The 14,991-nt window shown below is 44.5% G+C and overlaps 1 protein-coding gene across 8 annotated transcripts in view; it reads left to right on the forward strand.

Annotated features, from left to right (window-relative positions):
* The window catches only part of RECQL5 (RecQ like helicase 5), a 65,641-nt gene that overhangs the window by 7,045 nt on the left and 43,605 nt on the right, over positions 1-14,991 (forward strand). For 7 of the 8 annotated variants that reach the window (XR_012896810.1, XM_075903659.1, XM_075903665.1 and 4 more), the window contains 2 exons: positions 2,979-3,141; positions 4,431-4,513. Coding sequence is in view for 7 of the 8 variants with exons in the window: in XM_075903659.1 (XP_075759774.1) it covers positions 2,979-3,141; positions 4,431-4,513 (246 nt within the window). In the remaining variant the exon portion in view is untranslated. Of the gene's footprint in view, positions 1-2,978; positions 3,142-4,430; positions 4,514-8,922; positions 9,061-14,991 lie in introns of those variants that run through there. The other variant, XM_075903666.1, reaches the window with a different exon arrangement.

The raw sequence follows: 14,991 nt of genomic DNA on the forward strand, positions 1-14,991 counted from the left end.
GTAGGGTCCCTTTCCATTTAGAACCTGATATGCTTCTCTAGCCCTTTCTGCGAAGAAACCATATTGCCACAAGGGGGAGTAGAGATGGGAGGGATTCATATTCAAACTTCATAAATGTGTGAGAAGGATTTCAATTTAGAAGCCGTGGAGAGCAGAAAGGTTGGGCTTTTACTTGTTACGGGATACCAGTGTTAAACACAGATCGTTGAAGGGTCTGGCTTGAGGGGACCTGCTACAAACAAAGAAAGTGCACTCTCCTTTGCTGCTCTCAGAGGTCTAAAGGGGCCTGACAGTTGCTTTGGCAAGATTAGGTTTTGATTTTCTTGTTCTGCTAGAGTTTGTTAGAAGGCAGGAAACAAGCATCAAATAAAAAAACCACCCTTTCTTAGTTGCTTTTTAGAGCTGTGGTTAATACCTGATCAACTCAAACTGCTGACAGACACTTTGAAGAAAATCTGTCTTTGTGAAAGATTCAGTACACCTGACTCTTCAGTTAAGGGACAAGAGAGCTCAAATTCTTTAGTCTATCAAAAATGGGGCAGACAAAAATTGATATTCCTGATATTTTTTAAGGTAAAGAACAAACAAAAAGAGAGAAATCCTTTCAGGCCTTCTTTATGCATCATAATATCTGGTTTGGGTTGTCGTTTTTTTTTTATGTAGGGGGACACATGCAAAACATGCCTGTTTGCAAGTCTCCAGGAAATGCAGAAGAATGCCATCTCTTCTTGCATTTATGCTTGAGCATGTTGTGGGGCAATACCATTGTTAGAGTAAGGATGAGACTCGTTGTTTAACAGCTGATTCTTCTGAAATCCTTGAGCATAATAGCATTAATGAAATAAATGGAAGATTAAATTCTCGGTCAGCAGCAGCATTACAGTAGCCTGATCATGCTGTTCACGCGGTCTTAAACAGTTGGGAAGTGAGCATGATCAAAGAAAAACAAGCATCGCCTCAATGGTAGCCTGATCAAACAGTCTGCTGACCATCAGCAAAATCAGCCATGACAGAGAGTTCTAGTCTAAGGACTTATTTGAGGTTGACACTGAATCTGTTATTGCTCCAAACAGCAACTGGTGTTTGTGAAGAAAAATAAACACAGAAAACACATTTCATCTTTCTACAATAATTCATTCAGTCTAGAGACACTGAAAGAGTCTGGCCGCTCTTACTACATTTATAATGCAGAGGCGCAGTGGTCCTGGACCTGCTTGTGTTGGGTCCAGCAGCCCTTGTTTGCGGCAGGCTGCTTGGTGGGAAAGCCCCTGTCTGCAGAGGGGCCCAGCTGCCAGAGCAGCCTCCCCTATCCTGCCCTACTGCCTCTGACAGAGACAGTGAGGGGAGGGGGCAGGCTGCACCGTGGAGACAGTGCTGGGGGAGCTGGTTTTTAAGGTGAGTACTCCACTCGACTACTCGCCTACATCCCTAATCCCTAACACAGTGAAGAGCAGCGTGGGAGCATGCATGAATGACAAAATACATAAAACAGCACATTTAGTCATTCCGTGTTGCTCGTAAAGGAAAAGCTGCCCATAACATACTTACAGTAGAACCCCAGTGGCGCTTGCGAGCTCCTGGTAGAGCATTAGGTTTGTAGTGCAGATGTGACTATTTCCTGACTTTCAGTGGTTTAAGTTTAGATGGATTTGACGTTCCAGAACGTCAGTGGTTCTGCTGATCAACCCTAGCCCTGCAGAAGGAAAGTTTGTAGCCTGTGAATTGTACACAGGTTTTCAGCTATAGGATCATGCCTGGGAAGTGCTGGAGGAGGCTCTGGAAAGAGAATGGAAGGAGGGTTGAGATGGTCTCTTTGCTTCAGCTGTAGTCACTCTGTCTGCAGCTTGAATATTGCTGTTGCTGGATATGACATATTTGAGGTGCTCATAAACATACAAGCAAGGAGGGTTTTTTTATATTCTGTTGCCTCCTGACTGTTCCTGGATATGAGAGAATGTTTTCGTTTAAGTGGAGAAATTCAGTTACTTGATTCTTGCAGTCTCTCCCTTCATACATCTGCAGCACATGAACTTCTGGAGTATGGGTTTTAGCAGTCTGATCCTTTGTTTATTGGCAGCACCTCACTGGAGCATAAACTGCTCTGGGATGTGGCGGGTAGAGAACACAACTAGCAGTGAATGTTCTAGCATTTGTAGATTTCAGTCAGCCATGAAATGGTATTTGGAATGCAGTTTTTGTGTGTGTTTAATGGTGTTTTATTAATCATCCAGGGTTAGAGCCCTGTGTGGATACAAAATTTGTATCCGCATCTGTAAAAATGAGCTGCAGATATCTGCCTTCACATCCACAAATGCAGATACTCAGGGATTTGAAGGGCTCTGTCTGTGGTAGCATATTATGATTGGGAGAGAGGCCTACGTGTGCAGCTGAACTTTCAGCTAGATTCCGTATGCATAACTTGTAAGCAAAGAAGTTTCTAACAGACGTTTAAGCAAGGAAAGTGCTTTGGGCCTTGGCAAAGTTCTATGGCCTATGTTGTAAGACGGTCAAACTAGATTCCAAGGGTCCCTTCTGTCCTCGGAATCTATAAATAGTACTATTATAACACAAGTAGCAATTCCTTAAGGTAAATAAAGCACACTAATAACATGCATAACTCTGTAGTAAAAGAACCCAAGCTCATGGATATCAGTACTGGTTTTGCCTCACTTCATAGCTATATATCTTCATGCATTTGTAGTATATATACACCATGTTTATTCTCCATTTGCTTTGGGTGTGCCCCACCAACATATTGTTCAAAGATATGCTCGGCTGTTGTAGCTTCCCTTGGTGCCTCTTGCTGCTTTAAGAATGTCCAGTTAAGAATCCCTTGCTCCGTTTCTCTCCTAGGACCTTGCTTTACTTATGCTGCTCTGTTTCTACTTTATTGTTGGCCTCAACAGAGAACATCTCTGTGTTTCAAGTGACTGGAAAAGACTTCAACATTGTGCTTACCATTCTCTTATCCCATGCAGATTTGTTGCCCATTGGAATATTGCAAAATCAATGGCTGGATATTACCAGGAGTCTGGAAGGGCTGGAAGAGATGGAAAGAAGTCCTTTTGCCGTCTCTATTACTCTAGGAATGATCGGGATCAAGTCTCCTTCCTGATCAAGAAGGAGCTCTCTAAACTCCAGGTAGGAACTGTAGAAGAGCTTTCTGCTGCTCTGCTAATACTAGATTTGCACTTTGTCTGTGTCACAGCCATGGCTTCTTGTTAGCATTGCCTGCCACATAATACATGACACTATAGATGCTCCCTGCCTCAGCTCATAACTTGTGGCAGCTGTTTTGCAGCAGGGCAGTCTATGCTGCAAGCTTAACATCCATTTTTACACAGGAAAATAACCAACTTAGAATTTGGTTTTCTGTGCTTTTAAAGAAGCAAGTGCTTGAAGCCAAGGCCCTAACTTGGTTCAGGGCTTGCACTGAAGAGCAATTTCTCTATCCAGATCTCCCCTCCAGGTACTCTCTTGGAGAGGAAGCAGATGAGCCGTCTTAACTGACCTGGTGGCTTCTGATTGGACAGGGTCTGTTCCTAGCCTTTCTGTACCACTGGAGGACTAATTCTTTTTGGTAGCCTGGACTGAATTGGTTTTCCTCAAGCAAGGGGTGTCAGTGATCTAATAACTGCAGCAAGATGTAGAGCAGGCCAGATATGATACGCTCCTTCGCATTCTAGTTCAGGGCTCTCAACCTTTCCAAACTATCATATCTTGCGTAACAACAAGTTTCATCTCACTTAAAAATACTTGCTTACAAAATCAGACGTAAAAATACCAAAGTGTCACAGCCCTGATATATGAGAAATATTTGAGAAATGGCTTTCTCATTTTCATCATATAATATTAAAATAAATCAATTGGAATATAAATAGTATACTTACAGTTCAGTGCAGAATAAACAAGTCATTGTCTGCATGAAATTTTAGTTTGTATGGTTTCAATAGTGCTTTTTATGTAGCGTGTTTTAAAACTAGTCAGATCTCTAGATGAGTAGACATATCCCCGAATCACCTCAGCATACCCCCAGAGGTATACATACTCCTGGTTGAAAAACCACTGGTCTAGTTAGCCCTTCATTCATGCTTATATCGTACTGTCCTGAGAGAGAATAGAGTTTCCCCAGATCTGGCCACATTTCTTCACTAGGACTGGTGATAGAGGCATTGGGCTTGGATCTGGCCACAGCAGTGTTGGAATTCAGAGTGGAAGAGGTAGAAGTGCTGAGGAAGGGATGGCTGGAGCATTCTGTAGATCTGTCAGGGCGTATGGAGACGTGGCTAAGGAGGTTGCTCTTGGCCACTATACTACCATGAAGTGGTGAAGTGGCACTTAGATCTGGTTGCAGTGATGTTCTGGAAAGATGCTGCATCCATCCATAGCTACATCAAAGGTGGCTTTTAAGTATTCTTTCTTACTTGCAGGAGAAAAGAGGCACCTTGAAAGAATCTGATAAAGCTACGCTGTCGTCCTTTGATGCTATGGTGAACTTCTGTGAAGCGCTGGGGTAAGAGTGTTTCATATATACATTGATGGGGAAAGAACAGGTGGTGACTTAATCTACTCTTCCTCACACCATTACTATCAGTGTTTTCTGTAGTAATGTGACTGTGGAAAAACTTAAATTACTAGACCTTGGAGTTGTAGTGGAAAATGTGAACTAAATGTAACAGATGCAGTGTTGTTTACAGACCTAGGAAAACTGTCAGAAATAGTCATTTGAACTTCCTGCTTTTATTTTAATTGGTTGCTACTCCTGAAAGACAGGGTGGTAGGTTAGGTGGGCCATTGGTTTGTTGCAGGGGGTCCATTCTTATGTTATGGTCATAAAACCCATAATTTGCCTCCCTGTTTTCCTGGGCACTGAAATACACCACTGTCTCCTGTTTAAAAACTCTGATTTCCTCTATGACCACTTCCGTGAGGCTGTTATTTACTGCCAATAGAGAAATTTGCAGCATGTTAAAAGTCAGAGCGCAACAAAATAACTGGACTGTGATATTAAAATAAGAAGCCAAAAGTTGTATTTGCATATTTAAAACATTTTTCAGTGTATTTGAAACTACTCTGGAATTCCTAACCCTGCATTGCAGAAACCAGGAGCCCTTGCATTAGATTGCATTTGACACACCTACTCTGGGTCCGAGTCACGTTGCCTTTGAGACGGCCCAGTTCAATGGCTTATGTAACCATATGCGGTACCATCTCGCCTTCATTCAGTGCATCTCATCTTTCTTTGTTTCCTGCCGATTGTCATCAAGACCTCAGAGTTTGAAAGTTGAACCTAGCATTGTATATTGACGATTTGCTTATCGGAAGGAGCTTCTGTATGACCATGAGACCCTCCCGTGCGGAATTGTCATGCAGCATCAGCATTTTTCTGCTGAAGAAACCAAAGGGAATGGGCAGTGTTTCTTTGTGCAGCTTTTGCTATTTTCAGACTCACATTGGAGCCTTTAGTTGTCTATCTTTGACTTTTTCTTTGCCACATCATCTCCCCTGTAAATAAATGCATAATCTAAAGCACAGTGTTTTGGTGTAGAAGCATTTAGCTTTAATGTTTGTGTCTGACTCAGAGAGGCTCCCTGCTGCAAGTTGCTAAAAAAAAATTCCCTAATTCTTGTTATCCTCAACAGGAGTTTATGGTGCTCAGCGCCTTTCAGGATCAGACCTATAGCATGGACACGCCCAAGTTGGGGAACCTAAATGCAGCCTTGTAACCACTACACACTTTACAAATAGAGTACTATAACTCTGAGAAGGCTGTAATTGTAACAAATTACTATGTGACACTAGCATGAGACAGCAAGACCTTAATTTTGCCAATAAGAGAGCAATGTATGTTTACAACCTGGGAAATGAATATCTTCTCTCCCACATACTGCCTTGAATTCATTTTCATTGTGCAGCTCTGTCCAGGGTGGTTTTGCCAAGATTCATGTGGAAATAGGAATATTTATTTTCTCACTGCTGGAGCCCTGACAAGGGTGTTGCTTTCAGTCATGCTTTGAATCTGATATTTTGAAGGATTTTTATTATTTGTCCTGAGGTATGGCCCAAATATTAGAATAATTGGCATGACCTTGCAACAATGCTTGATAGGTTGCAGTTAGGGTGACTCCACTGGATGCCTGCTGTGAGACACCATGCTCTAATATTTTGGACAGTTTATACAGCTAAGTCAATCTCTAGCTGCTGACACATGCCTTTAGTCTAGGGCCTTGGTATCCAACATGGTAGCGACTAGACACATTGGCTACAGTATTTGGCCAGTTGAGTGTGGCTAGTTGGCTTGCCAATGTGGCTATTTGGCTGGTTGAGTTTGGCTAGTTGAATGTGGCTATTTGGCTGGTTGAGTGTGGCTTCAGAACTGGTTGGACACCACAGGGGAGAAAAGGAAAGAGAGATGTTAATTTTCATGCATGCAAGATATTTTAGGTTATTTTGTAACCAGAGCAGACGAATGATTGCACCAGCCTCCTTTAATGAGAGCTTTTTACATAGAAGGGTTGAGAGGAGCTTTTGATCTGGAGACTATTTCTTCATCTGCACGTGTGGCAAAAAAGAGGTACCATTGCCTTGGTGGGATTACTTGAGGGTCTCTCCCATCTTCACACTGGCAGGTGGTCATTTACAAATACTTAATCTCATAGTTTTCCTTGTCAGGGAAAAGTTCAGACAAGCAAATACCTTGACTGTAAGGTTTGGCTGGTCATGTGGTGCTGAATTCAGATTGCATTGTGTGTTGAGATTGCTCCTGAAAGGGAGGCCCTCATGCTGTTGTGCAATCAATTAGCAATCTTATGTGTGGGCTGTCAGCTTGTGAGTGCCTCAAATCTGTGTGTGAAGAAATCATTGCAGAAGAAGGATAAAGGATGAAGCTTCCCTTTAATCTGATCAAGTAGTTCATGGATGGGATGATTCTTGCCTGTTAGCGGTGTTCTTGAAATGCCCCACTCTTGTTCTTGCTGTTTATATGCAACTTGATTTGCGCTTGGGAGCAGAGTAGCAGCCAAAGATGGCAGCAAACAGGAGGAGGGCAATGAAGACTATGCAGAATGACCCAATCACCACAAGGCCCCCAAGAGCCCACTTATCTGTCAGAATGCAACTCTTCAAGTCTTCCAAAACTGATGAAGCTGCTTGCATTGAGGACGACATGCTGACCTGCCCCTGCTGGAATTAAAATGGGGAAACCAGATGAGTGTCTGATGCTTGTGTGCCTTCTCTATTTCCTCAACAGATACATGCACTCACACACCCTTTACAAACTTACTAGCGTTGTTCTTTTGAAAGGTGTAGCCTCTCTTCAGAAAAACAGATCCCATGAACATAAACACAATATAAAATACCAAAGAACCATCCAGCGACCAGTGCCATAGATCAGAGAAGAGAGAATATTCTGCCCTTAAAAAAAATTCTGTTCACAGATTAATTATTCCAGTAGCGGGATCTTATTTTACTAATATTTTAGCAGTGTCGGCTAGTGCAGCTACAGTTATGGCTTTTTCAGAATCTTCAGTATAAGGATTGCATAGTCTGTGTGTAAAAGAACTATAATAAAAATAAATGACTGTAGCAAGTCTGTTGAAGCAGATCTTTACCAGGATAAATCGGGATAGCTCCACTGAAGTTAATGAGAGACTCAGATTTATATCAGTTGAGGGGTGTCTCTCTCTTAAAATAAAAAGTTAGGCTCTTACGTCGTGGGAGTACACCAGAAATGGAAGTAGGCTCTTGTTTCCCTATAAAAAAAGAAATATGTTCTGCAGCCATGTCGTCCAATGTTGGATTAAACCCTCTTGTTGTTTAATACAAAAAGATAAGGAATTAGACCAAGTTATCACCATGCAAACATTTCTCTTTCTGCAGGTGTAGTTATATAGAAAGTGTTAGTTTTAACATTGAATCCCCTAACTTTTTCCTGTTTTTGACTCAAACCTTTAACAATAGCACATGCTTGTGTGTGCCCCCACAGTGTCTCACTAGGGGTGTTAGACTGCAACAAAAATGTTTTCTTTTTATTGACAATTTAATCTGGAGGCTCACTAGCTCTACACACTTTGCTCTTTCAGTGCCATTTTGCTCGTTGCCTGGCTCACAACCGTACTGTTACACCATTGAATAAATGTCTAATATCTCTTGGCAAGAAGATGTAATGTTTCCCTGCTTTATACTCCACAGTGAGAAAAGAAAGGTTGAATAGATTTTAAATCCTTCCATCAGAGAGTGACTGCTGTGCTGACCTCAATTCTTAATATGAGGTCAAGGGAGACAACACTTCACTAACTTATTTCAGTCTACCTATTACCTGTATTGGTCACCTCCCCTTATTTTTTGTCCTTAATACTGCATGAAAGGAAAGAGATATTCTAGGCAGTGGAAAGGGCTGGGGGGGAGGGCGCGCTGCACGCCCGGTTGTGCTGAGAGCAAGCTGCCCTCAGCCCTACCTCTTCCAGGAGTGTGGAGCCAAACCCCCCACCCCCCCCCGGGGGGCGCGCGCGCTCACACACACACACACACACACCTCTTTCCTGGGGGGGCCGTGGAAGCTGTCAGTTCTGCTGGAAAGGGATTAGGGAGTGTTAAGTTAATTTCACCCTCACAAAGCTGTTCCCAGGATTCAGCTTCAGTTGCTGCTTGTTACTTCTGCCCCAGCAGCCAAAGTTTTTTGACGATGCTTTGGTTTTGGAATCACAACAGATCATTGCAATAGGGACCTTTATAACTATGCAGTTAAACAAAAGACCTCTCTGGATAGTTCACCTCAAGAAGGCTGCATGCAGACTCTCTGGAACTGTCCCCTCTCCTTGTAAAATAGTGACACCAGCGATAGCATTGAAACAGGTCTCCTCCACGCCCAAGGGAAGAAATACAGTCTGGATAACCCAAAACTGCTCTTTCCTCTGAATGCAGCCTTGAACAAAGATGTTGTGGGAAGTTCCACTGTTACCTGAAGCTGCTGTGGATGTAGCATTTGTACCTTCCGCTGCTAGTGCCTTCTCTGCACGTCCTGCAGAAGATCCTGGCCTGCAAAGAGGACCCTCGTCCGAGTGCATGCGAAGTGCGGACTCTGTGGGAATTGCCTGTTGGTATTTTAGTAAATGATTAACAGTGGTGGCAGTGTTTTGTGTCTCCCATTCAGACGTTTCTGGAAGGGTGGTGAGGCTTATCTGTGGCTTGTCCAATTATGCAGTTCAGAGATTTAGTTTGCCCATGACTCAGCCACTTCTCAGCCTTATTTGTGTGTGTGTGTTTCAGTTGTAGTGGAAAGGAAATGTAGGTGTGAAGCTGAGTTGTATATGCATGCCCTTGGTATGATTTTGGCCATGGATGTCATCCCATCATGATGCAATGTCCTAATGTGATGCAGTGTTAACTCCAGAGGATATTTGTAAACATTTCAATGTCCTGAAGTTCCATTCTTGTGTGATGTGAGACTGACATAGGAAACAATGCAGCAGGTAGCAACCCTTCTTCACTGTTATTCATTCCACTGATCTTTTTGCTGTATGGTGTCCACATGATACTGTGATTGAATCAAATGAATTGTCTTTCCTCCTCCGTCCTACTGCAGCTGAGGCAGAAATCTGGGGGGGAGGGGTGCTGGCCATGTGATTTCCCACTCTAGCCTGGGAAAGGGCTGGGACAACCCCCCACCACTCCAGGCCCTGCCCCCCCCCTACTCCCTCCCAACTCTTCCTCCGCCCTCTCCTTTCCTCTTCTCACCCTTGCTCTGCTGCTGCTCCCACCCCCCTATGTCTTCCAATCGATGGGCCATAGGGGGCCAGTGCCGGCAGTGAGAGTCCAGCCTCTCCACGCTCACCAGCAGTGTCAGGGGAAGGGAAGCAATGCGGCCCCAGCTTGCTCTGCTCTCTGGCCATGTCACTCCACTTCCTGCCGATGCGTGCAGGGGGGAACCCTTCCTAGAGTAACGTAGTCAGAGGAACAGAGCAAACTCGGGTTGGAGTGTGGGGGCTGGACCCCTGCTGTGCGCGCCAACCCCTCCTCTGCACTAGTTCTTCTGCCAGATGCTGGCTAGTCCCTTGCTCCTCCTGCCCATCGCATTTTGAGTGTGTGCTCTGTTGCCCCCCTACATGTCACCTCTGACGACAGGCATATATTCCAATAAAAAAACCTTGCTCCTGCTTGAAAGGACCTGCTAGTTTCTATAGCTGCTGGGTCAGGTGCTAGCTCACAACCTCACTGTTGGTTGGGGGGTTCGGCTCCAATCTCTGATTTATGTACAGAAGTCAGCATCTTAAGCGCAGTTTAGAAACGAAGGGTGTGTCCACAATGCAATGAGGGGTGTGTCCTCTAAAGCAGAACAGCTATAGCACTTCAGCTCTGCCATGGTAGTGCCAAAGGGTGGGGGTGCTTCAGACCTCAGCAGAAGGGGTTTTTCCCTTTTACAGCCTTGCACAACCTAGTCAGTCTAATGGGTAAGTGAAGACCAGGCCATATTCCTCTCTTTAGCGGCATCTTAACCAATGCCATGTTTCCAATCAATATCTTCATCAATTTGTAACAGTCCAGATAGAACAGTCCCTTAGGGTATGTCTACACTACAGCGTATTTCGAAATACTTAATTCAAAATAAGTTATTTCGAAATAACACGTCTATACACAAAATGCATTTTGAAATAGTGTTTTGCTATTTTGAAATAGTGTGTCCACACTGAGTGGACACTGAATCGCATTTAAGGCCAGCCGGAACCAGGTCCAGCGGGACATCAGGTCAGGAGTTACTTTGTGTGGCTGCTGCCTGAGGCTATTTGAGGCCTGTGCTTAAAGGGACCCCCCCCTCCCCCGAGAGTTGGTTCTCTGCTTTCCCTGCTTGCTTGCCTACCTCGCTGAGGGACAGCAAAGCATTTTGTCTCTGTGTGCTCTGATTGCCCTCACTCGGGACACCACAGCACTCTGCAACACCGAGCCAGAGCTGCCCCTGGGCACTCTGGTGCTTCTTGTGGATGCGTTGCTGCAAGCCTGGCTGCTCTGTCTGTAGGCTGCCATCCAGGAGGTCCATTGGGGGGCTGTCAGTATCCAAGAGGCCCTGCGGGAGAGCTTTCAGCCAGCCTAAGAAGCACTAAGAGCCTCCCTGATCTGCCCCACTGGGGACTTGTGCTTCATTCCTCCCTCACGTCCTTCCACTTACCCCTCCCTAACCCTCCTTCCTGATGTGAAATAAAATACATGTATTTTCATGAACAGAAACTCTCTTTATTTAACAAAACGGGGAGGGGGGGGTGAAATTCTGGTGAGACTGGGAAAAGGAGGCGGGAGAGGGTAGAAGAGAGGGTGCGAGAGGGTAGGGGGAAACCAGGGAGGAGGGAGTTGGAAGGGGGAAGAAGGAGAGGGGAAGTTCAGGGTCTCGTCGGACCAACTTGATTTTCATGCAAACCTGCTTCTGGATTCGCATGTGTCCTTTGGTGACCAGGCTGGCAGCTATCCTGCCCTAGACAGCTGCATTCCTCCATCTAGTGTGGAGATCACGGACGTTGGGGGGCATTCCCCCCAAACCTGAATAAGATCCATGATCTCCATCCTGGACCAGGAAGGTGCCCGACTTCTATGGGCCCTGGCAGGCTCCTGGAAGCTGGCAGTCTGCTCCTGGGGAGCGGTGGAGGGCTGGCTGCCAGTGGCTGGCTGGCTTATGTTTTGGGGCCACTGGGTCAGGGCTGGCAGGCTTGGAGCTGGCACAGGCACTGTGGCCAGAGTCAACCCCTTTAAGGGCTCCGGGGAGGGGGGAGGGAGAGGAGTGTTCTTGGTTGAGGCCGGAGTGGCCACCAGGGCACCCTGGGAAGGCGGAAGGCCCCTTATTTCGATATAAGTGTCTACACAGCACTTACTTCGAAATAGCTATTTCAAATTTGGCATTATTCCTCATGGAATGAGATTTACCAAATTCTAAATAAGCGCGCCGCTATTTCGAATTAATTTCAAAATAGCAGTTTGGCTGTGTAGATGCTAGTAAAGTTATTTCGAAATAACGGCCGTTATTTCGCAATAACTTTGCTGTGTAGACCTATCCTTACAGAGTAAATGCACTGTGAGACAACTGTAATGAAATACTCTTTGTTGCTTTCTTAATTAACATGGAATGAGAAGATTACACAAGTAGAGGGCTCTAGGTGTGTGTTAGGGACGTAAAATCCCATTTAATCAATTAAACAATATGTTTAACTGGTTAACCAAATAAAGGGAGAGGGTGCAGGGGATCACTCCAGCCCAGCTGGGCTGGAAAGTGTGCACACACCCAGCCCACCCTCCACTGGGCTGGAGCATGCCCTTCCCCCCTTCGCTGCAGGTAGGGGCTGTTGGAGCCCAACTGGAGCAGCTGCACCTGTGACACACACACCCCAGATGCCCGGGCCTGCCATGGACAGGGTCTGCTCTGGACGATAGTGGCAGGCAGGAAGCTGCTCTAGCCCCCACTGTTTAACCTTAATGAGTAAGCTTCACCCATTAAGGGTGAGGCTTATCAGTTAAACATTCGTGTGTGTGAATGTGTGTGAGATATATATCGCAACAGCGTTGCTCACCATCTGATCCTACTGACTGATCAAAAGTAACATTAACTGAAGTCAGTTTAACTCTCCAATGGGAGGGCTCATCGTAGTGAGGAGAATCTTTTATGTAAGATGTATAAATGACCACACCCTACTTTACCAAAATGAAAATTGCATAAACAGAAAACTATTGTAGTTGCATCACAGAAGACTGAAGGAATTGTAGCTGCTATGTTGCACTTCCTACTTGCATGCTAACTCCAGCTGGTGCCTGTTTACACAAAAACTTCTGTGTTTGAAGTGAGTGATTCTCTGTCTATGCTTTCTGGACTTAAAAAAAAAATCCCCTCCTCCTTTCTGAGCAAGGAGTCACTCCACATCTAATACCGTGCAGGGCATATCTGCCTCTGGCTCCCAGCCACTTTATCTGTAGATTATTTTAAGCCAAGAGACTACAAGTATGTGTGGGGGGTGAACAAGAGGAGTCGGGGGCATTGGCCTAATGTTAATTAGGCAATCATAAACTTTACAAAATGTAGAAAGTTGAAGTAAGATTTGTGGTATCACCTGAAATGCTTTGTGTGCTGGCACTTAAACCCCATCTAGCCTCATATTTAAGCATCGGTTGAATTTCAAACATGTGATTAATCCCACTAATTTTGACAGGACTGCTCCCATGCTTTAAAGAGTGGCTAGCTCACTCAGCATTTGCAGAACTGAACCCATAATAGTTGTCTCCTTTTGAGGGAAGAAAGTGTGTGTGTGTGGGGGGGGGGGGGGGCGAGTGTGGCCATGCCACCTAAACTCCCCTCCCCCCACTCTGAAAGACGATCTTGGTTTTAGGCTATCTTCAGCGAGTGTTTAAATTCTCTATTGCTCTTTTTCTGTCTCCCCTTTTTAAAATTCTCAATTGTTGCTAATTTGGGAACATGTGGTGAGGGAGATAAGGAAGGGGCCTTCTTGCTGGTCTCAGTCTGCATTTTAACTGTTGGCCATTACTCTTCTGGCTATGCCTCTGTAGATAAGGGCTGGTAATTATAGGCTTGCTTGTAGCAGTCTAGTACCAGTATTCCTTGTCAGTCCAGGGTGAGCTTCCTTATGGCAACTTCCTCCTAGCGACAGCCACCATGGCTGCATTAGCACAGGCCAGCCCCATAATGGTGGAACTAGAGATGTAAAATCCAGTGTAATTAGTTAACCGGTTAATCATTAAGATTAACTGGATAACTGATTAAACAGGGGCAGGCAGCCCAGCTGCTTCCATCGCTGCACTAGGCTGTCCGCTTCCAGCCCACATGGGCTGGGAGTTGGCTGCCTGGCATGGGGCCTGTGGGGAGGGCTCTTAATGGTGATGCTTACAGGGTAACCAATTGTCTGTTCACATCCCTGGGGGAAAAACAAATAGTCCTGTAGCATCTTAGAGACTAACACAAGTACATGTATAGGATCATGCGCGTTCGTGGGCAAAAACCTACCTCCTCGCTTTTCATGGGATCCTGTTCATTTCCATAGCACTCATTATGCTCAGTGGGTGACGCAATGTCTTCTGTTGGATGAAAATACCCTTTGGCTTGGGCGCAAACATTTTTTGCTGTGCGTTCACTCCATATCTGATGTATCAGCCCTTGTTCTCTACGGGAAATATGCACAGGACCTTCAAAAGATGAGCTTGGGGACTTAAATTCATAATTCTGCTAGACACTAAAAATCATGATCTCAACACAAACACTGGTTGTATAGCCTACTGACCTTTTGTCTCATGACTGCAGAGATGTTAATGGCTCACATCTTATGCTTAACAACCTGTCTCACCTTGTGTTTAGTTGTTACATGCTGGTTACCTTTTCCAGACCTGAAGAAGAGCTCTGTGAAACTCAAAAGCCTGTCTCTTCCAACATCAAAAGTTGGTCCAGTAAAAAAATATTACCTCACCTGCCTTGTCTCTTTAATGTCTGTAAATGTTTAGAGATCCTCTATGGGAAGGTGCCCCAGACATATGAAAGTTATTATATTAAAGTAATACTATATTAGGGTTTAGCCATCCCAATTCCTTTGAAAAGTCATACAAATATTTGCTTCTAACGTGTATATTGAGGCAGCTAAATGGAAAGGCGTGGCAATTCTTCAGTCTAAAAACATTTTATTCTTTATTTATGTGGTTAGCTTATAGCACTGTAACATTAATACTTAGTTTTTAATGGCTTCTGTCAAGTTAGGTTCAAAAATCTTAATTTTTGTAAAAACCAAATAATCTCCGTTGTCTCTTAAAGCACACATTTTATTTTTGCACAATTGAAATGCAGAGGTGGTGTTTTTTCTGAATGTATACATTCCTCTGCATTGTTGGCAGCTTCCAGAATTGTTTCAAAGTATGAGAATGAATTCAGATGTGAACTGGAAATCTAGTTGAGTGAAGAGCAAAAAGTTAAACGGAGCAAGTGGTGAAAAGTAAACTACAGGTTGAACCCCTCTAATC

The sequence above is a fragment of the Pelodiscus sinensis genome, chromosome 20 (assembly GCF_049634645.1).
Source record: "Pelodiscus sinensis isolate JC-2024 chromosome 20, ASM4963464v1, whole genome shotgun sequence".
Taxonomy (NCBI): domain Eukaryota; kingdom Metazoa; phylum Chordata; order Testudines; family Trionychidae; genus Pelodiscus; species Pelodiscus sinensis.